This window comes from Aethalodelphis obliquidens, unplaced genomic scaffold, assembly GCF_003676395.1.
Source record: "Aethalodelphis obliquidens isolate GAN/ISIS:26980383/991018 unplaced genomic scaffold, ASM367639v1 scaffold1, whole genome shotgun sequence".
NCBI classification, from domain to species: Eukaryota; Metazoa; Chordata; class Mammalia; order Artiodactyla; family Delphinidae; genus Aethalodelphis; species Aethalodelphis obliquidens.
In genome coordinates, this window is record NW_020837945.1 from 10443775 (window position 1) to 10466160 (window position 22386).

A 22386-nucleotide genomic window follows, 5' to 3' on the forward strand; every position below is an offset into this window, starting at 1 on the left:
CATTACGCAGGTGAGAAGGTCTCACAGTCGGATTTGAGCCCAGGAATCAGCTAGAGGCTGTCCTCTTCATCCCACTCTGGACGCTGGCCCATGTCCAAATGGAGAGGCTCCAGCTCCAGCAGGGCCCCTCCTCAGCACAAAGGGCACTGGCTGGGTAGTCTGCTTGTTTGTTTTACCCCACCTCCTTTCAGTAAGGTGACTTGGAGGCGACTTGCAGGAATCCATTGTAATAAAACACAGCAGAAGCAAGTGAAAAGTGCAAAGGACAAACAGTGCTTGGGACATTTCACAGTCCTGGGGGACAACTTTGGTAGCCAAGTGGGCTGGGGGCGTGGAGGGAGCCTCTGGCTGGGTGCTACATATTCTGTTCCCTCCCTAGGAAACCTGTGCTAGAAGTCAAGACGACAGTGAGCTTGTCTTGCATCCCCTAGCCCCGCACTTGGAGGCAAACAGTCTTCCTGCCAGGTTAACAACAGAGCACCCCCTTCCCAGACGCACGCAGCCATGCAGGGCTGGCATCCCCCTGTGAGAACTGGGGAGTCCAGCAAAGCTGTGCAGACAGCCCACTTCTTCTTCCAGCAGGGCAGGCAGCGTCAAGGTACTCCTTGAAAGATCCTGTCAAAACCACTCTAATCCAGTCCAACACAGCCCACGTAGCCTGTTCCTTGGCATGTGGCCAAAAGAGTTTGGGTCTGGGATTTGTAAGGCAGGTAGAACCAAATGCCTAATCTTGGCCATAAACAGCTTTCAATAAAAACAGCAGAGTGTTGAGCACAAAGCAAGACCACTGCCTGCTGTAGAAAAAGGACTTTTAGGACTTGCCCTTCTCATTTCAGAGTCCGAGAAGGCACTGGTTAAGGACCGGTGGGCGATCTCAGAAGCCGCCAGGAAAATAACCACCAATTAACTTTCCAAGTAGGTCTATGCTTGACCTCAACTCATTCTAGCCGTGGCCTGGGGTGACAATGACAGAATGTGAAAGAACAAGTTCAAAGTCTATTTGCCAGTGCAGTAGGCAGAATAATGGCCCCTCAGAGGCCCACATCCTAATACTCAGAACCCGTGAATATGTTACCTCAATGGCAAAAAAGGACTTTGCAAATGTGACGGAGGTTATGGATTTGAGATAGGGAGGCTACCCTGGGCTGTCAGGTGGGCCCAGTCTGGTCACAGGCATCCTCAAAAGTGAGAGCCTTTCTCAGCTGTGGTCAGAGAAGATTTGACTAGAGAACAACGGTCAGAGAGATGAATGTTGCTGGCTTTGCAGATGAAGAAAAGGGGGCCCCAAGCCAAGGAATGTAGGTGCCCTGTGGAAGCTGGAAAAGGCAACGACATGGACCTCCCCTAGAGCCTCCAAAAGAAATGGAGGACCACTGGAGCCTGAGTTTTAGCCCAGTGAGACCTGTGTCAAACTTCTGACCAACGGAACCGTCAAATAATACATCTGAGTTGGTTTAAGCCACCAAGTGTGTGGTAATGTGTTACAGCAGCAATAGAAAACTAACATAGCTAATGATTCCCTATGGGAATCCTCAACCTTTTCCTAAGACGATGCAGTGGACCAACCGCACATCAGTCACACAGAAGGGTGAACCCTGAAGTAGGCGGCACTTAGCCTGTTTCTAGAAACTTTCTGCATGAGCCTCTCCTCATGTGCCAGGGATTTGCAATGTTGTCATTTGAAGAAGCTCTGTATTGAGCCCACCAATAGCCAAGGCAAGACCACAGCTCCTCTGTGTGGACTTGTGAATTACAATAGCCTTTTTGATCTGAATTATGGGCAGGCCTGCTCATTCCTCCACGTCACCTATGGGGCCACAGAGTCTGGCGGACAAGCCCCTAACGCAGGGGGCTTGACTACTTGACTCAGCAGGCTGTCTATTCCCCCCAATTTTTTAATTTGGTAAAACCGATCTGAGGATACATCTGGCCAAAACTCTGACAAGGCACAGTTACAGATCATCCTCTCAAGATGACATTTTGCTCTTTTCAATCTTGGCTCCTGACTATGGTTTTTAGAACCTGCCTTCTCAAAAGGACTCTGGCGTCAGGTGTGCAAGGTCTTCAAGAAGTTATTAGCGCCTCCTAGTGGTCTTGAGATGCACTTTCCGACTTCTCACCTTCCCTTTAAACACACCCATTCCTCATTAGGGTCTGGTGGAAAATGTCACAAATAAGTTTTTAGGCCCGGTAGGAGGCTAAACCTTCCCAATTTGCCTGGAACTCAGGTTTCCTGCTACCCAGGATTGTCCGTTTTCAAACCAGGAAAGTCCTGGAAAGACTAGAATGCCTTGGTCTCCATACCCATGACCCCCTTGAGACCCTACAGGAAAACTACCCAAAGAGGGCATTGTCTTCCTGTCCTTGGCACTGCAATAACCGGGTACCAAACACAATTGGGACCCAAACAGTAATGCCTTTACTAATGCAACTCTCTGTGAGAACAGCAGCTGACTTGAACACACTTTGCTCATGATAGGAAAATAACAACTGAAGATCTGCAAATTATTTCTGGACTCTCATCGTGGTGGGTGGGAGAGTAGGGTCACCCCATATTCTGGGCAGGGCAGACCATGAAAACGAAATTCTGACTTTCTCTAAAAGTGTTCAGATTCAGTTTGTTCAGAATTCTCTAGCTCTTTCGCAAAATTCTTTAGAAACATGTAGTTTCCTGAAAAATAAACAAACTCGCTCTCTATTTTTCTTTGTAATGTTCATAAGTTTTAAGGAGGCCAAAGGTCTGCAACTATCTACTTACAAAGATGAAAGTCTAGTGCCTTAAAGACACTCATGTTGGTTTCAATGGCCAACTTATGAAAGTTGTATAGATCTGGGTCAGGGAAGGAGGAGACTGGGAATTTTATAATATTTTTTGTTCAATCTGAAACTAGTCAGTTAATCAGAAATATCTTAAAGGTTTTTGAGGGAATTCTCATTGTGGATTTTAGAATGCTTTCCTTTTAACGTTGAAAGATGGCAGAAATCAGAGGCTTTGTGATTAACTTTCCAGGTAGAAGGCAGGGATCACCTGTATGGTATGATATGTGAGTGTTGGGAGAATCCACCTGTCTAAAAATGCCCACATCATCCTTCCACAAAAGCCTGAATCTCAGAGAATTGTCTAGAAAAAAAGCCACTGTCTGTTAAGAAATGGTGCTGGTTACTCTTGTCTTCCCCAGGGCCAACCCAGGGGAGGACACCAGTCCCAGAAACCTCTAACCTTCCCACAAGCTGGCACTGTTTGTCCATTTCCTCATACACAGCATGAAAGGGTCCATTTTGGCAACACTTTCTACGCCTTCCTACAGGTGCTTGATGAAGTGGCAAAGTCGTTAAAGTTCCTTTTGTAAAGGTATGCTTGTCAGATCTCATTCCAAAAAGTTCAAGGCACTTTTAAGAAGCCATATTAATTACTACAGCTGGTCACTATAGCTATGAAAGGAATTCAAAATATAAAATTTAATCCCAAAGACCTTGAATAACCAAAGCAATCTTGAGAACGGAGGCCAAAGCTGGAAGCTCATGCTTCCTGATTTCAAGCTACATTACAAATCTATAGTAATCAAAATAATATGGTATTGACATAAAACCAGACACATAGATTAGTGGAAACAGAACTGAGAGCCCAGAAATAAACCCACGCATGTATAGTCAATTAACTTACAACAGAGGAGGCAAGAATATACAATGGGGAAAGGACAGTCTCTTCAATAAATGGTGTTAAGAAAACTGGACAGCAACATACAAAAGAATGAAACTGGGACACTGTGTTACATCATACACAAAAATTCATTCAAAATGGATTGAAGACTTGAATGCAAGACCTGAAACCACAAAACTCCTAGAAGAAAACATACGCAGAAAGCTCCTTGACATCAGTCTTGGTGACAATTTTTGTATTTGACACCAAAAGAAAAGGCAACAAAAGAAAAAATAAACAAGTGGGACTACATCAAACTAAAAAGCTTCTAGGCACAGCAAAGGAAACCATCACCAAAATGAAAAAGCAATTTACTGAATGGCAGAAAATATTTTCAAATCATATATCCAATAAGGGGCTAATATCCAAAATATATAAAGACCTTGTACAACTCAACAGCAAAAAGACCTCAAACAATCTGATTTTAAAATGAGCAGAGGATCTGAACAGACATTTTTCCAAAGACATGCGGATGGCCAACAGGCACATGAAAAGATGCTCAACATCACTCATCATCGGGGACATGCAAATCAAAACCACAATGAGACATCACCTCACACCTGTTTTAGAATAGCTATTACCAAGAAGACAAAAAATAACAAGTGTCGCAGACGGTGTGGAGAGAAGGGAACCCTCACACACTGTTGGTGGGACTGTAAATTGGTGCAGCCACTGTGGAAAACAGTATAGAAGTTCCTCAAAAAATTAAAAATGGAACTACTGTTTGATTCAGCAATTCCGTTCCTGGGTATTTATTCAAAGAAAATGAAAACACTCACTCAAAAAGATACATGCACCCCCGTGTTCATTGCAGCACTATTTACAATAGCCAAGATATGGAAACGAACTAAGTGTCCATCAACAGATGAATGGATAAAGAAAATGTGGTATATGTATATGTGTGTATATATATGTATACACACACATACACACACATACATACGTATACACACACACACACACACACACACACACAAAGGAATATTATTCAGCTATTAAAAAAGATTGAAATATTGCCGTTAGTGACAAGATGTACGGATTTTGAGGGCATTATGTTAAGTGAAATAAGTCAGACAGAAAGACAAATACCATATGATCTCATTTATATGTGGAATCTTAAAAAAAAGAAAAAACAAACAAACAAGCTTAGAGATACAGAGAATGGACTGATGGCTGCCAGAGGTGGGGATGGGGGTGAAATGGGTTAAGGGGGCCGAAAGGTATAAGTTTCCAATTATAAAATAAACAATTCATGAGGATGTAACGTACAGCATGGCGACTATAATTAATAATACCATATTGCAGACTTGAAAGTTGGTAAGAAAGTAGATCTTAAAAGTTCTCATCACAAGAAAGAAAAATATTTGTAACTCTGTGTGATGATGGATGTTAACTACACTTACTGTGGTGATCATTTTGCAATAAATACAAATATCAAATCATTATGTACACCTGAAACTAATATAATGGTGTCTGTCAATTATACCTCAATAAAAGCTAATTAATTAATTAAATCAGGTATACTGAAAAGTAGCGACCTTAGGCACTAAATAGATTTGGTTTTCTAAATTAAAGTTCGTAGTAGATCTCATGGATGACATACTCACTGAAAATTTTTGCTTCATTTTAAAAAACAAACAGAAATGTCTGGTCGATCAGGTAATCAGTTTCTCCTGCCAGTGTCTTGTTTAATGAAATAATGGAATTATCCCTAAATGGTTTTTGCAACTTCAACAAGAAGAGCAAACAAATGAACAGCTCCCAGCACAAACAAAACTTCTCGTAAAGGAGAGGGGCAATTATGTAATGCACAATGGGAGATGCCAGATCAATGGTATAGTGGGAAGGCACTTTTTAATTTAAATGCAACTTTATTCATTTCAGACCTACATCTTCATGTTTAAGAAACCTAAGCTACATCAACTTGCTAATTTTCCCCACTGCTCCCTTTTCTCCTGGCCACTGAGTTGAAGGTAAGCCTGCATTACTAACCAGAAACCTCAGGTTTCACAAGTTTGGGTTCAAACCAGCCTGTCATCTTGTATCAGTGAAAAGAGACAAAAGAATCAACCAGGAGTACATAAAATCACATTGTGTATAAAATAGGAAAAGTTGGCTTTATGCTTCAAAAGTAGGAAAGTCAGAGTCAGAACCCCCCCCAAAAAACATATGGAGTTTAGGAAAATCACAAAATTGTCCTGGAACTGTGCTCGACAGGGTAACTACTCCCATTTTAACAATTAGATTTCATTTTGTATTTCCTTGTAATCTGAGAATTCTTACAAGGTCAGGGGTTCCTAGGTCATGGATAATTAACTTGCTGAACTTGAAAGTTCTTTGTCAGTGAGCAGAGGCACACAGTACCACCTTGTAGTGGTACTACAAGGTGCCAACCTTGATGTTAACCTTGATGTTAGCAATTTGAACGGAGAGATTTTAGAAGACTTCAGACGTTACAGAATTATCTGGAAGCTTTACCTTCCCCCCTTTCCCACTGTTAGTTATATGACTATATTCTCTGGCCTGGCTTGACCCACGCAACGGGGAAGGTCTGTGGTCTCAGACCAAAAGGGACCAGCCAAGTTCCAAATTCGGAGAAACACCTAACTGGCTGACCAAGGCCAAGGCTAATGCCCTGGCTTTATTATACAGAAGTCTTTTCTGTGCCACAAGCTTTTTTTGGTGAACTCTCTCCCCACCCTCACCCCTGAGGAAGAAGAAAGAGGGAGTGCTATCCTGCTTCAAGCTTCCCTAACCCTGACCTATTAGGTCAAAAAAAACAGTGACCCTGGGGGGGCCAGCTTCGCAGTGGTTCACAAACCAGCCAATGAGCAAACAGTTCAAGGGCTCCTGCTTTCAAAAACGACATTTATGCTAAGTGGCTAGGAACTGGTGTTCCTAATTTGTTGCAAATCTTACTGTGGCCCCAGCAATCCAGTTCCAGGGCAATGGATCCCTTCATCTGCCTTGTGGAGAAGGACACACCGACACCACAGGAGAAGAGGCTGGGGATTTCTCAAGATGTTCATTTATTATCCTAAATCCAATCTGGGCAAGGCCAGTTTCTTACAGGAGTGTCTTATTTCAGTTTTGTAAGGCTTGGAAAACTGGGATTCAGAGATGAAACAACAAAATATTACTTTTTATGTAGAATAACTTGAAAATACTGTACACTAGGGTGCCTGTAGGTAATTAACTAAATAGGAAAAGACGTGCTCTGTATTTCAGGAAGAAAATAGAATGTGAAGATTTTGTGAGGGTTCTCATTTATCTGTCATCAAAATAAAGGCATCCACACAGATATGAAAATGAGAGAGTCAAGGAGATTCACTGGGCCAGGGAAAGGACTTATTAGGTCTTAGGTATCCTAAGGGGCTACATGCCATGCTTGTCCAGTCCATCCACGGGCACCATGTAAACCAGACCTGCTCTGGTTCCCTGCACCCCATCTGTGTTCAAATCCACACTAACTGATAATGGTCTGCAAGACCCTGGTCACAGAGACCTTCCAACAACACCAGGAGAAGAGGCAGCTGAGGGGGCTTGGTTTGGCACTATCTCGTTTGGCACGAGGGTAAACATGGCACAAAACACTGGGTGCCCCAAACCAGGAAACAAAACCTCGTTCTGAAAGACAAAATTGTGCAAAAATAATAAAAGAAAAGATTTCCTTTTATGGAATTTGGGATGTTTAAGAATGCTTGAGAATGTTTGTTGAATCCATGAATCCATGAGTCAATCAATCAATCCATGACCCCCTCAATCCATGACCCCGCCCCGCTGACATTGACAGTCAGCACTCCACCGCACTGTGAACAGAAATACTCAGTGTCTGATGTGTCAACACATCCTCAAGGTGGACAGGACGGCGACAATGTGGCAGAAGGAGAGACCCCACCCCCCAGAGAAGAGTCAGCTTCCAGAATTCCCGTGCTTTACTCTATTCCTGACCCAGTTTGGGGAACCCGTTGTGTTGAGAACATTCCGAAATCCCACCTACAGTGGATACAGTTTAAAGCCGTAAACTCACTTCACATTACTATTCTCTGTGAATCGGTTTAATAACTTCAGGGGATTTTTAACTCTTTCCATTTTTATTCTGACGTTATTGGTGCAGCAAGTAAGAACTTAATAAGTCATACTCTACAAACCTTGAAAAGCCAATTCACCTAATTTGCCAGAATAAGGTATAGTTCTGAAAATCTGGACTGCAGATTAAAACATAACTCTGTTACTGAGATATCACCCGCTGCTACCTTTTGGTGGAAAGACGTGCATAATAAGTGGCCCTGGGAAAGATGATGGAGTTGAACTGATATATTCACTGATTTTCCCACGGAAACAATGATACAAGAGAAGATTATTTTCTTTGCCAAGAACTAAAGGAATAACTTTTGTAGAAATGCCCAATAAACTACAAAATTGGGGGAGGAGTGTCCAATGAAAGACAAAGTGTTCTAAAGGGTATATAAACCCTTTAAGTGGGTGACAGAGATGACATGAGGAGAAACCAATGGAAAAGTGATAGAGTCCCTTAAAGTATTAAATTCTTAACTAATTTCACAATTTCTGTTAGGGGCAAGGAATGCAGGAAAGCTTCTTTCTTTGGGGAGATTCTGACATGACAGTCATCGGAATTTGATATCGTAGCTCAAATTCTGGAATTCCTACTTGCGAGTCTCCCTTAGAGACTGAAGGACACCCACATTCATGAGACACACCACTTACTGAGGTCCGATAACCTCTCCTCCGGCACCCTCTGCCCAGGCTTTTCTCAGCACAGCATCATCATCTCCCTTCTTCCTCTATAGTCTGTGCCAGCACAGTCCCCACTGGTCTTATCCCCACCTCTTGGTTAGGGCAGGAAGGAGCCATGTGGGGTGGTTCCAGACAGCAGAACACTCTGCAGTTAGGAGGCACGAGGGTCCGTGGGCAGGTGAACAGAAAGCTGGACCACGCAGCTGGGCTCCCATATCACCACCCATTATTCTGCCACGGTCAACAGGAAGGGCTGTAAGAGGCTGCTTGCAGGTGAAAAGCCAGCGGTTCCAGCTGTACCATCACCATGACTACTGTGTAGCACAGACCATCTGAAGGTCTTCTCGGTTTCTTTAACTTTTCTGCACCGCAGAGGGAACGCTAACTGGAGAGGAAACTGCCCAGTTGGCTCCCTGGACTTGCGCCCCTTCTGGTTCCTCTTCTGCCCTCTGGTGGAGCCAGCGAGGACAGCAACAACCAATAAAACCCAGCACCAGAAACAAGGCTCCTTGCAGATAAGAATCGTGGCCCTCATTTTCATACCTTTGTTGGTATCGTTTATTGTTATCATACTAGCTCATCCCATGACACAAACATTACGCATCACACTTCTTGTAAGCCTATAAAGGAGAAATGTATCATAAGTGCAGCGAGTATTGAGTGTTTTTCTTCTTAAAGAAATAAATGACTACACAGTTGATATCATTTTCTAGACTGACTTTGCACACCCAAGGAGGGGAAAGCTTTGCTGCCCTTTATCAGTAAAATGTGTCTATTAGAGTCCTCGGTCCAGGCCACAAAGGGGATTATGCTCTGTCTTGAAAAATGCTTCTTCTCACTCCTCCATAACCTTAGAACTCAGGGACGATTTCATTCCTCATTACACCTAGATCCTAACGAATATATTTTAGATCTTAAAACTTTGAAACAGATCTGAGCTTTTCAAAAAGCCTATGAAACCTAAATTCATTCCCAAGAAAGTATAGTATTTATTCTTTTCGACTGCCATAACAATGTCTTATGAGGTGGATTAGGTGGGTGACCACCCTTGACCCACAAACTTAATCACTGAACCCAATTGCTCTTAGCTTTCAATTCTGGCCACAGGCTTAGTTATGTCGGCATTCATTGTCACAGTGGGTGGAATCAACTCATAAGAAGCACACGGACGAACAAAATGAAACTTGCTACTTTTTATCCTCCTATATGAATTCTGCTTTAAAAACTCTGGGCCTGTTTTTAATCCTTATTTAATAATATGGCCTGATACCAACTGAAGCTTTTACACAGAGTTGAAAAGCTTATTTCCTTGTAAAATTCTCACAAGGAATTATTACAACAAAGGAACACCTTGTTCTGGAAGACCAGCTTAATAACGCAGCCTGTTTCTCTATACCCTGGTGGTTTACGTTCTTGAATGACTGAGCGTATTCCATTTCTTAGAGTGACTCCAAAGGGGAAAACGCGTGCACCAAACAGAAGAACTGGCCACACGGGGCCCTCCTTTTACCTGCACTGCCCCCCACCCCGCTTGGAACTACTTAAACCCGCTCTGCACCTCTCACCTTGGCCATCTTTCCGCCCACTCAGATTTCACCGGCTTAGAAGTGTCATAAGTCACATGTCCCAGTTACCTTTGCCCGGTAACAAATCACTCCACATTTAGCAGCCTAAGTTGTGTGCTTTATTATAGATCATGATTTGTGAGTTAGGAATTTGGGTAGGGTAAGGCTTGCCTAAATGATTATTCTATTCCATGTGACGTTGACAAGGTCACTCAGCGGTGTTCAGCTGGTGAATGGGCTGGTCCCAGGGGTTCAAGACAGCTTCACACACTTGTCTGGTGTCTTGGCAGGTTGGCTGGAAGGCTGTTCGGCTGGGATGGTCAACTGGAGCGCCTACAGGCAGCCCCTCCGGTACGCTGGCCTCAGGGGCCTCACTGAACAAGGCAGAAGCTGCACAGCCTTTTGTAATAAAAACCACACAGCATCACTCCCACCATACACTACTGGTTACCAAGTGGTCACAGAGGTCAGGCCACGTTCAGAGGGAGGAGAATCAGACCCCACTTCCCAATGGCAGGAGGGTCAAGGGATCTGTAGCCTTCTTTAATCCACCACACTATCCGATTTCAGGGTGTGCTGAAATGCTCCAATCATTTACTTATAGATCCAGGTCTTGACTAACTTGAACTGGTTTAAAATTTTTTTAGCAGTGCCTAAAAGCAATGGTGTTGTTTTGTATTACCCAGTGATGAGCAGAGCACTGTATCTGAGCACTAGCATATCTCACTAGCTGGAGAGTAACAGAGTAATCTTCCTTTATTGCTGCTGTCCACGATGCGAATAATCATAATATATTGGTTAAAATGGCATTAACAAAAAAAGTCTCCCTCCATATCTGATGTGTCAATACCTCTGAGTTTTCTTAAGCATGGATTTCTCTGTTCAGAGAGTTAAACGACACCAAAAAAGCCATTGAGTGCAACCCACACTTCATCTCTTCTGACCATTTATGGGAAGAGAGTTGAAGGCATCCAGCCTGGATGGAGTTCAAGCAAAAGGAACAAAGCTGGGGAGAGATTAAATCTTTCCAAGATTCTTTGAACTCACCGTGTCCAACGCCCTGACACCAAAGGCACCAAAAAAAAAGTGTTAATCATCCTCATTTAGGAAGAAAGCCTTATGTCTCCGGATCTCCAATAACACCTTTATGCTGGGTGATCTTCACAGCACATGACAGCTGAGATGTGCTGCATGTCTTGGTCATGCTTGTGGCCACTGTCCTAAGGGCCCCATCAGAACCCCTCGTGTGCCCCCAGCCAGGGAAGAGAACAGGTGCCCCCCTACCCTGATCCTCATCCCCACAGCCCACTGTGGCTGGAGGTGGGCTAGCGGCACCGGAGGGGGATGGATAGGTGTGCATAATGAGGGGCTTCCTACTGGCCACCCTCCCCAGCAAAGAGTCTCACTGGCCGGAAGGCAGAATCTCACCGGTTTAAAAGGGAACCCAATCTCTCGCTTCTCCAGAACAGCTCTAAACTTGCACACTCGAAACAAAAAGGGGGCACTGAGACTAGTAGCTACTTAACCAGCACGTACTGCTTCTCCTTTGTATCAATAAGTGGCTGTCTCTTAGATATGACAAAGAAATGACTGTAAAAAGGGCATATGGAGTGGCCCAGATCGGGGCTCGAGACCCTCTTTGCTTGTGCATTAAGGTTATGGAATTGAGATTTGTTGTGGTAAGTACTACAGCTACATTGCTCTGCTCATCACTGAATATAAAAAATAATAATAACTCCAGTGCTTTACGCACTGCTAAAATGTTCTTAAACCAGTTCAAGTTAGCAAAGACCTGGATCTAAATAAATGATGTGAGCATTTCGGCATACCCTGAAATCAGATAGTGTGGTGGGTTAAAGAAGGCTACAGATCCTTTGACTCTCCTCGCATTGGGAAGTGGTCTGATTCTCCTCCCTCTGAATGTGGCCTGACTTCTGTGACTACTTGGTAACCACTAGAATATGGTGGGAAAGGCCATGTAGCTTCTGCCTTGTCCACTGACCCTCCCTGAGGCCAGCATACTGGAGGGGCTGCCTGTAGGCGCTCCAGTTGACCATCCCAGCTGCACAGCCTTCCAGCCAACCTGCCAAGACACCAGACAAGTGTGTGAAGCTGTCTTGAACCCCTGGGACCAGCCCATTCACCAGCTGAACACCGCTGAGTGACCTGCATCACTCCCCCATTTTGGTTGTCAACTGTATTCCTTACCATAGTCTCCTGCCATGGAATTAGAAAGGTAAAAATGATTTTTAACAGGCCTAGTACTTTAATAGTTGGTCAGTTACCGTGCTCAGACAAAAGCCAACGTCTGTAAATGCAATCTGACAGTTGAGGCATTGCTGGCTTAGATGGAAAGAATCTACGAAATCATAAAATTTACATTCTGCAAAATGTACCATTAAAAGCTGACCACGCCCTCACAGGCATAGAAAATGAACTTATGGTTAACAAAGGGGAAAGCAGGGAGGAGGGATAAATTAGGTGTTTGGGATTAACAGATACAAGCTACTACATATAAAATAGATAAACGACAAGGACCAAGGACGTACTCTATAGCACAGGGAGCTATATTCAATATCCGGTACTAAACCACACTGGAAAAGAATGCAAAACTGTGTGTGTGTGTGTGTGAATGTATAACGGAATCACTTTGCTGTACACCAGAAACTAACACAACATTGTAAATCAAAAATAAAAATCACAGCTGACCACGCAATTCAGTCCACCTGATATAGTAGCCACGTTTGTTCACTGCCATCATTCATTGATCCGTGCACTGTACACAGCACAACCTTCCAGATAGAGGGGAGTACAGCAGAAGGGCAGAGCCCTTGCGGTCAGAGATCTAGAGGCCAAATCTCTCCTTTCTGTCCATCAGCACCCGGGCTGCCGTCCCGCTCTGCCCACCTGTCCCACCAACCCCTCCCCCGCGCCATGTTCTCCTCCCTCGCACAGCATCGTAATTATCTCCTTCCGGATCACTCTCTAAGGCTAAGGCTGCAGAAAAGCAGGAGCTGTCTTCATCACTGTTTGTCACTGTAGTACCCCCAGCCCCATGCAGAGTGTCTGGTACGTGGTGGGTACTCAATAAACATTCCCTTTCAATAGCCTACTTGGGTCCAAAATACCACTTGGTAGTTTGAAAGACTGAGAAGCAGCTTTTCTTTGCCCCATATCAAGACTCAACTTTCAGATGGATGACCAAGTGAAGAAGGAAAGAGAGAGAGTAAGTTGGGGTAGAGTCCAGAAAACGGGTAAAAATGGAGAATTTTTTTAATCTGATGATCTTGCACGCATATATAAAATCAGACTTTCCTTCACAGACTGAATAAATATATATCAACATGGTCTGTGTTTCTCCATAAAGCTACCCTTCCAGAAGCTTCAAAATTATCTTTCCAAACAATCTTTGATATTTGTATATTTCCATCCTCCCTCTCATCAAACATAAGCTATGGGTAGGCTTCCACAATTCACTGGTCCTCTACAGATAGGATTTGTGATCAATCTGTACACATTTTGGTCAATTCTTTCAACGCATGGAATCCAAAAAGAACATCTGGCTAGGAGACACAACCTTGGAAACAATACTGATATCACTTTATCGCAGATGACTACTGATCACGAATCCGTTTCGGAAGACGGCAAGCCAAGATCAAAGTGATATACCTTCCATTTTCAGATGGAGCAGGGTGGGGTATGAAATGACGCTGCTATCTATACATGTTAAGCTTTGTTTTGAACAGGAATTCATACAATGTAAGAAGTGGGAAACTGATTGTAGAATACACCCATTACTAGAAAAATGCAAAATTTTTAACAAGAATGTGAGAGAGCTACAGGCACTGATAGGGAATGATTTCTAAGATATGATGTTAAGTAAAGAATGTAAGATATAACCGAATGTATTTCCAGTGTACTACTTTTATGAAAAAGAAAAAAGTAGGTGTGGTGTTTTTTTTTAATATGTTCACAAATTCTTTGACTTTCTCTTTAAAAGGTGGGATGGAATTCCAATCTCCCTGAAGGCTGGACCTAGTTAAGAGAATAAAACAGAAATGACTGTGTGACTTCTGAGACAAGGTCATAAAAGGCATTCTTCTCTCTTGGATCCCCCTGCTCTGGGGAAAGCCAGATGTCATGTTTGAGGACACTAAAGCAGCCCTATGGGGAGGGTCCAAGTGATGAGCAATTGAACCTCTTGCCAACAGCCATGTGAGTCAACCACTGTGGAAGTGGATCCAACCACAATCAATCCTTCAGATGAGACCACAGCCCTGCAAACATCTTGGCTACAACTTCAGGAGCCAGAACTACCCAACTAAGCTGCTCCCAAATTCCTGATGCAGAGAAACTGTGAATAATAAACGTTTATTGTTTTAAGATGCTAAGTCTCAGAGTAATTTGTTACACAGCAGTAAGTAACTAAAACAGTGAGGATACTTACATATATGTTTGAATATGCACAGAATATCTCTAGGGAGAAAACTGAGAGGCTGGGCCTCAGACATGGACGAAGATTTCTTTTTCATCACATTGTATTGTTTTATAAGTTTTTCTTATCCTAATATATTGTTTTTTCTTTTAAAAAAGTACATTTTACAAAAGAATCTCATGGATTACATGAATGACCAAACTGTGCATAAATATCTTTAACCTCTATTTTATTTCAATTTTTAAAAAATTTAATTTACTCAACTTTTGAAATAAAGTAGAAGAAAACAGTAAAATAAAAGTTGAAATATTTTAGAAGATATCTCCCTCAACTTTGCCCAGATACAGACCCCAGTTTACAAATCATCACTCTGTCAGAAAAAGAGCAGAGAAAATCAATGATGGAAAAGGAGAAGCTTAGGAGATTTAAGCATCCACCTCCCCAACTCTCAGAGAAAACTTTTCTTTGCTGAATATCAAAGGAGCTCAGAAAATGGCTAGCGCAAAGCCAGCCTATTTTAGAAAATCTTGAAGAATTTGTGCTGGGATTATCAAAGGGTCCCACTCTCTGTGTCTCCCCAAATACAACTGAATCAATAACTCTTTAGTGACCACCACTGTATGTGCAGGTCATCCTATATATACTCTCATAGCGTCCTACTCATCCTTGATCCCATCTTCTCTTCCTACCAGCATTACCAGGATGCCCATTATGTACCAGACCCTGTGCCAGACTATGACATCTTCAGGGAGAAGAGTGTCTCTGGCTCTTCCACAAGGGACACTAGACTGGGGCAGTGGGGAACGGGGCTTGAGTCCAGCTTCTCACTAGCCAAGTCACCTTGAGCCAATCATCCATCCATCTGGTTATTTACCTACCATTACCAAAAATCACTGACTAAGGACCTCCCACGAGCCCACCACCATGCCAGGCAGTAAGGACACCCTGTGGATCTCATGCGCATGCACTGTGCGCACACGTGTGCGTAAGAAGTTAGCAAAGCATGATGTTCCACCTTGGTTTCCACCCCAACGAACCTTGTATGATTTCATAGACGTCATTTGTAAGTAAGTGGTGTTGACACTCAGAAAACAAATGACAAAAAAATGTCATTTGGGGGGAAACATTAAAGTCCCTGAAGTGCATTTTTGCTCATTTCCCTTCTAAACACATAATTCATACTTAGTTATGAAAATAACATCTCCCTTTCAAGCTCTTCAGAGACCAACCTCACAGAGCAGGTCTCAGCCTGCTCACACCTGGCTGAAGATGCACAGACAGCTGCAGCCTTCTGACCCACCAGGAGCGCCTCAGATGTTGGTCCCCACAGACCCCCGCCCCACTCCCATCCCCCCATGTGATATGACAATGCTTGGGAGGCTTGATTTATTTACTTATTTATTTGGGGAGGGGAGGCATCTCCAGGTGACAATGCTCATTCAAAGGCTTGTCTTTTTTTTTTTTTTTTTAATATTAGAGTATAGTCGATTAACAACGCTGTGATAGTTTCAGGTGCACAGCAAAGCGACTCAGCCATACATATACATGTAGCCATTCTCCCCCAGACTCCCGTCCCGTCCAGGCTGCCACATAACACTGAGCAGAGTTCCCTGTGCTGTACAGTAGTAGGTCCTTGCTGGTTATCCTCAAAGGCCATGTCTTTCTCAAGTTCTACTTTGTTCCGTCCTCAGTTTCACCTCCCTGGAGAACCCAAATGTGATAGCAAATGCAAGTTTTCAAGCTCAGCGTTAGCTGTGTATTAGTGGTTTATATGAATGATCTCCGAAACGTAATTTAAGAATTTCTTAGAGTCTGGCCCAGGATTATTCACTGGTCACATTAAGATTTTTTAAGTCATTTGAATTTGCCAGAAAATCCATATCTCAGACTATCCCATCCCTAGACACTGCCTCAAAGTATTAGATGAACCGAACCTGTAAGTGAGACTTCCTTGGCGACTAAACCGCCACAGCTGCTGAAGTCCTAACCTTACGCTATGGTGTTAGTATTTTGTTTGTCGTTTGTTGTTACTATGTTGGTGTGTTATTATGTTGTCCTCCTTCCTTTTCACGAACAAAGAAGAAAAGAATCTTTCTTACTAAATATATTGCAGGGTTGCCGTATAATTAGATGGTAAATAATGAACACTTCTTTGAGAAAACAGAACTAAAAATTAGCATAGTCAGCAATTCATTTACCATACAGTAATTCAAGGAGGCTTTCCTGTGGCCTGTTCTATACATTCCTGGCTTTTACATCCAAGAATACATTCTTGCATACGTATAGAATAAAACAAAATGACTAATAAAATGACAATTCTCACAAAGATGGGGAACATAAACCACCAGGTGGCTAAAATTAGAAGCAGATTTTATTATTACATTTTACTGGGTCGTATGTCATTACTTTCTGGTAACCAATACATTTATTTGTAACCAATACATTTATTTTTTTAAACAGGAAGAAATGTAAAAGTTAAAAGTTTCCAAATAGAATGAGGGCTAGTTAATTTTAATAATTGTGTTTAGTAGGCTGTCATATGAAGCCTAGGAGAATGTTCTCTCCTTAAAGAACAGTTTTACACATCAATCATGGAATCAAAAACCCACCAAGACACACTTGCCTGACATGTTTACAAAACCCAGGAGGTCAGACGTCCATTATGGAATACAGCGTCCAGATAAAGTGGAGCCCAAAGAAGGAACCTAGAGAAGGTTAAATCTGGCAAAGAAATCCTATTCTGAACTAAATTAAGGATTTTAAATCGAGTATTACAAACTGAAGAGCTAAAATAGTCTAAAGGGTTTTTGCTTGATTTGGGATCTTTTGTTTTTCAAGGGAATGATTAGAAGGATAAGAAGAAAGTAAGGACTTCCCTGGTGGTCCAGTGGTTAAGACCCCATGCTTCCAATGCAGGGGGCACGGGTTCGATCCCTGGTCAGGGAACTAAGATCCCGCATGCAGTGTGGCATGGCCAAAAAACGAAAAAAAGAAGAAGAAGAAAGTGAGATATGCCTTAACAATCCTACGGGGCACATCCTAGGTGACCCTCAGAAGCTGTATCAAGCAGTAATTGCTTGAAAACCAATTTCACTGTTTGGAGATCCATTTGTTTCCTTAAAGAAAGGAAAACAACAACTGAGCACCAAACCAATCATCAGAGTCAAACATTCTGGTTAAGCAGTCCACGACATGCCCCCTTGCCTCTGCCTTCACAAACTACTGAGCAGAGTCTGAGAAAACAACTTGTTTTTACCTTTCATAATATTCTTTTCCCCAGAAAATGGAGGTAATTAGGAAACTAGAGATATTTGCCAGAAATAAATATATAAATAAAATGGCAGGGATGGAATGGGAAAGGGATTATTCCTGTGCAAAATCAATGAAAGTTTATCAGAGCTGAGCAGATGTAACAATAAGAAGTCACATTTATAGCAGGCTTATTTCAAGTCAGGTACTGTTCTGAGTGTTTTATACAACCCTAATTTTGAATGCCCCACAAACTCATGGAGTAGGAACTATGATTGTTCCTGTTTTACCCATAAGCAACAAAGGCACAGAAAGATCAAGTAACTTGCCCAAGGTCACACAGCAAGAAAGGAGCAGAGCCAGGATTTGGTCCCAGACCCACTGGCTCTAAACTCTGCTGTTGATCACTACAGTCTACTATCTCACACAGGCAGCCACCCGTTCACACACACCTTCACGTTCCAGACCTGTGCTCCACGTTGGAGACAGCACGCAGAAGGTAGTGCCATGTGTGAGTGGAGCTTAGACAGAGGGATACCCAACCCAAATTGGGGTTAGAAAAGTCTCCCCAGAGGAGATGATGGCCATGCTGAATCTTGGACACATAGCAGAGAGCCAGGCAGGGAAGACCGGGAGGGTTGAAGGGAAGGAAACTCGATTCAGGTACAGCACATGCAAAATTTCCAGGCCGAAAAGAATGTGGTTCCCTCTATGACCAGTAAGTAGTCTAACAAAGCTGGCATAGCGGTACCATGGGTAGCAAAGCTGGATGGGAGGGATACTCAGGCAGTGCCAACTAGACAGGAATCACATCGCGGATAGCCTTGTGACCTGGCTAAGGAGTGTGGATTTATCTGAAAGTCTGTAATAAACAACTGAAGATTATACTAGGAAACAAAATGATCAGATCTTTTCTTTCTTAGCTCACTGGCTATGACCAAGGGACTAGATTCGAGGGAGCCGAGGATGGAAGCAGAAAGACTATCAGGAAGCTGTGTTTCCAAGCTGTAACAAGAGGCTGGAATTATGTAGTCAGGCGACCAGAACAAGGGGAAATTTCTTAAACCAAGGAGCAGATTTGGGGCACACACAGCAACACTGTGCTCGGATTTCCCCCTCCCCTAACTTCCCTGAAGTCTTCTGGCTCCCAGTGACCCTCCTAGGGATTGTACCCTCAGGTTATGTCCCAATACATAATCGTAAAATGTCTCAGCATCTTAAAATTTGCTCAGAACAGCACAGTGAAGAAACGCAAGGCTGTTCTTCCCAAACTCTCTTGCCACCCAAAGAATTCCTGAAATTCTGATCTTAATCACTTTGGGAACTGGTTTTTTTTTTTTTTTTTTTTTTTTTGGCTTATTAAAATTTGCTTATATTTCTCCCAAGGAGGTTTAGGTCATAAGCGGCCTCTATAAGCCTGAAAGTATTTTGGAAGGATTACGATTCAACATACAATGCACATTCTTGACCTTATTATCTGCTGTTTTCCCCATCTGGCCAAAGGTCTTTGGGAAGGGCTTTTTCAACAAAGATCCTCCTGTGAGCTGCCCCCGGAACCTAGTTCCTCATTTGTGATGTCTTGTAGGAATGTTTATTTCAACCTAAAACTTCCTCACTTGTGTCTCTACAGAATCCTTGTCCTCTTTGAACCTTTGAAGTAAGGCTGAAACTAGGACATAAAGGCAGACGATGTTCAAGTCGTCAGCATCTTGCATTCTTCCAAAGTAAATGTTAAATGTTCAATAAATATTACAGTATTTAAATAAACTTCCACTTTCCTCCCAAACATACCTTATCAATTCTACAGAAATGGAAGACCTTTCTGGAGCTGAAAATTTGGGCCCGCTCTGGGTCTCTGAGGTTTGAGTCCGGAGATAACTTCTCACATGACAACCTACCTGTTTGCATTTATTCACTTTAGGTATTAACGTTTCCTTTGGCAGAAATTGCTTTGAACATCAGCAGGGCTGGGTGGGGTTTTGTTTTTGTTTTTTAAAGTGAATTCTTTAATAACCTCCTGACTAGAAGGGCTAGTTAGGATTTTCAGTACAAAGGACAGGGGGACGCTGAACCCGCATCCCCATCTCCCACCACTCTCACCCCAAACTTTTTGCTTCCAAACCCTCGGTTCTTCTTTGTAACGCTCCTTTACCTCTTCTCCCTGAAACCCAAGCTGTCCCGCCTCTCCCCCCACCCGCACCCCCCACCCCCACCCCGCGGATAGAAGTGCTCGGTGACCATCAGGGCGCCAAGAGCTTCATCCCTGCGCATCCCTCTGGGATCAGATCTCAACAGACCAAGACTAAGGATGGGAGGGGGCGTCCTGGGAGTTGCAAGAAGCCAGATTTACCTTCACGAAGAGGGTGATGTCGTGCTCCTGTCCCGGGGCCCCCTCCTCGGACACCTCGCCGTCCTCCTGGCCACCGTTCACCGGCGCGGTCTCGTCGCCGCGCTCGGTGCTGCCCCCCTCCGCCAGGTGGTTGCTCAGCTCGGCCTCGGGTTCCCGGGCCTCCGTCGGCTGGGCCACCTCCCCATCCGCGCTGCCGTCGAGGGGCTCGTCCGGGCCCCCGGCTGTGGCCTCCTCGCCTGGCCCCTCTGTACTCCGCTCTCGCCTCTCCTCCTCTGCCTCCTCTCTCTGCCCCAGGGGCGCACCCTGGTCCTCGTCCTCGCCAGCATCTGCCCTCGCGCCCCCGGGAGCCGCTTCCTGCGACTCCTCTTCCTCCCGGCCCCCTGTCTCTTCCGCGGCCCCCGCCGCTGCACCCGGAGGCTCCCCCGCAAGCTCCCCAGGGCTGCACTCCGCGCTCTCCGACGCTGCGGCCTCAGTCGCCTCGGCCTGGGTCTGCGGGCTGCTGTCCCCTCCATCCCGGGGCTCACCCTGGGCCCTGTGCGCCTCTCCCGTCGGCCCCCCGACATCCGTGCTGACCCCCGCCGGCCCCTCGGCGACAGTGCTGACCCCCGTCGGCCCCTCGGCGTCCACGCGGAGCCCCGCCGGTCCTTCGGGGACCATGCTGTCCCCCGCCAGCCCCTCGGCGACCGTGCTGTCCCCCGCTGGCCCCTCGGCGACCGTGCTGTCCCCCGCCGGTCCCTCGGTGACCGTGCTGTCCCCCGCCGGCGCCTCGGCGGCCGTGCTGTCCCCCGTCAGCCCGTCGGCGTCCATGCGGGCCCCCGCCGGCCCAGGCGCGCTGCCTCCCGGCTCCTCCGGCCCGCTCTCCGCCTCTTCCTTCGCCCCGGGGGCCGCGGGATCCCCAGGCTCCACCTGAGCCTCCCCCGGGGCCTCCCCCGGGGCCTCGCCCTGCGCGCCGCACCCCGGGCTCGCCTCCTCCGCCAGCTCCGCGCCGCTCGCCCGCTCCTCTCCCTCCCGGGAGCCCTTCTCCGCCTCGGCCTCGCCCTGCTCTCCGCTCGCGCCCCGCGTCTCAGCCCCCGGGCCACCGCCTGCGTCCGGCGCCACCTCGCCCGCGCGCCCTCCGTCCGGCCCAGGCCCTTCTCCTTCCGTCACCTCGGCCGTCGCGGCTGCGCCTGGTCCCCCGCCCCTCGGCGCCTCCGCGGCGCCCTCTCTCGCCTCCTGCCTCTGCGCCTCAGGGCCGGAAGCCCCCGGCTCGCCCCGTCTCTCCGCCTGAAGCGCCGAGCCCTCGGGCTGGCTCTGGGGACCCGGGGAGCCCCCGTCCGGCTCCGCGACCTCGGTCATGGCCGCAGATCCCTGTCTTTGACCAGAGACCCTTCCTGGACGCTGCTGAGTAGCCAGGTGGCGCTGGGCGAAGGGCGCGGTGCCAGGGGCCGCTGCGCCAGCTGCGAGAGGACCCCCTGCCCGGGACTCTGGAGGCGCCTGGGCGGTACGCTGGGCGCGCGGGGCGAAATCCTCCCGCTCCAAAACGCTGCGCCCCTTCTCCCGGGCTTAAGCTCTCTGGGCTATTCCTCCTCCGCTCGTGCTTCTCGCTGGTTGCGCGCCTGATTCCCACCTGGACCCTAATTCCGACCTTGGTTCCCTGGAAACGCGCTCGCGGAGGCGCAGTGCGCTGCTGGGGAGGTTGCTTAGCTGCTGCACCCTTTGAAATGCCTGGCCCTCTGTCCAGGGGTTGACCAGAAGTCCCCGGTGCCAACTCCATCCCCACTGGGACTTGGGCGGGGTTTGCATCCCCTCTTCTCTGCCTATTTGAGTGGCCTGAGAGCCTGGCCAATGACAGTCTTTCTTGTGACCTTTGTGGGTTTCAGTGAAAAGATCCTGATTCTACTGACCGCTTCGGTGTTTTCTGGAACGGCTTCAAGTTCCAGAGCCATTAAAATCACCCCCAAACACACACGACACCCAAACACCTAATTCCCACCTTCCCAGGGTCAGGCGTTAAGCTCAGCAGCTGTGCAACTGCAGATGCCCCTGTAGTGCCTCAGTGTCCTAGAGCAAGAGGGGTAAATCCTGAAAGAAAGAAGGGGAGGCCACACGGCCTCCTTCCAATTTCTCCAGGGCCCTGCTGAGAAGTTCCAGAGGCCCCGATATAGGAGCAAGTGGAGCCAGGTGACCTTCTTGGACCAGGGATGGGTCCTGTACTCTCTCCATGACAAGTACTGGGGGTTCTGCCCTCTGGGGTTATATTCTGCATCTCCCTGGTCCCTGAAGATGCCAAGAACCTGCTTATCTTTCTGATTCTCCTAGATTTTCTAAACCCATGTTCAAGGCTTTCGCC

At 45.8% G+C, this 22386-nt stretch overlaps 1 protein-coding gene across 1 annotated transcript in view; it reads right to left on the reverse strand.

Annotated features, from left to right (window-relative positions):
* The window catches only part of CLIC6 (CLIC family member 6), a 43011-nt gene extending 21619 nt beyond the window's left edge, over positions 1 to 21392 (reverse strand). Inside the window, exon 1 of the mRNA XM_027118387.1 lies at positions 20058 to 21392. Coding sequence (XP_026974188.1) covers positions 20058 to 21392 — 1335 coding nt within the window. The remainder of the gene's footprint in view (positions 1 to 20057) is intronic.
* Positions 21393 to 22386: the final 994 nt, after the last annotated feature.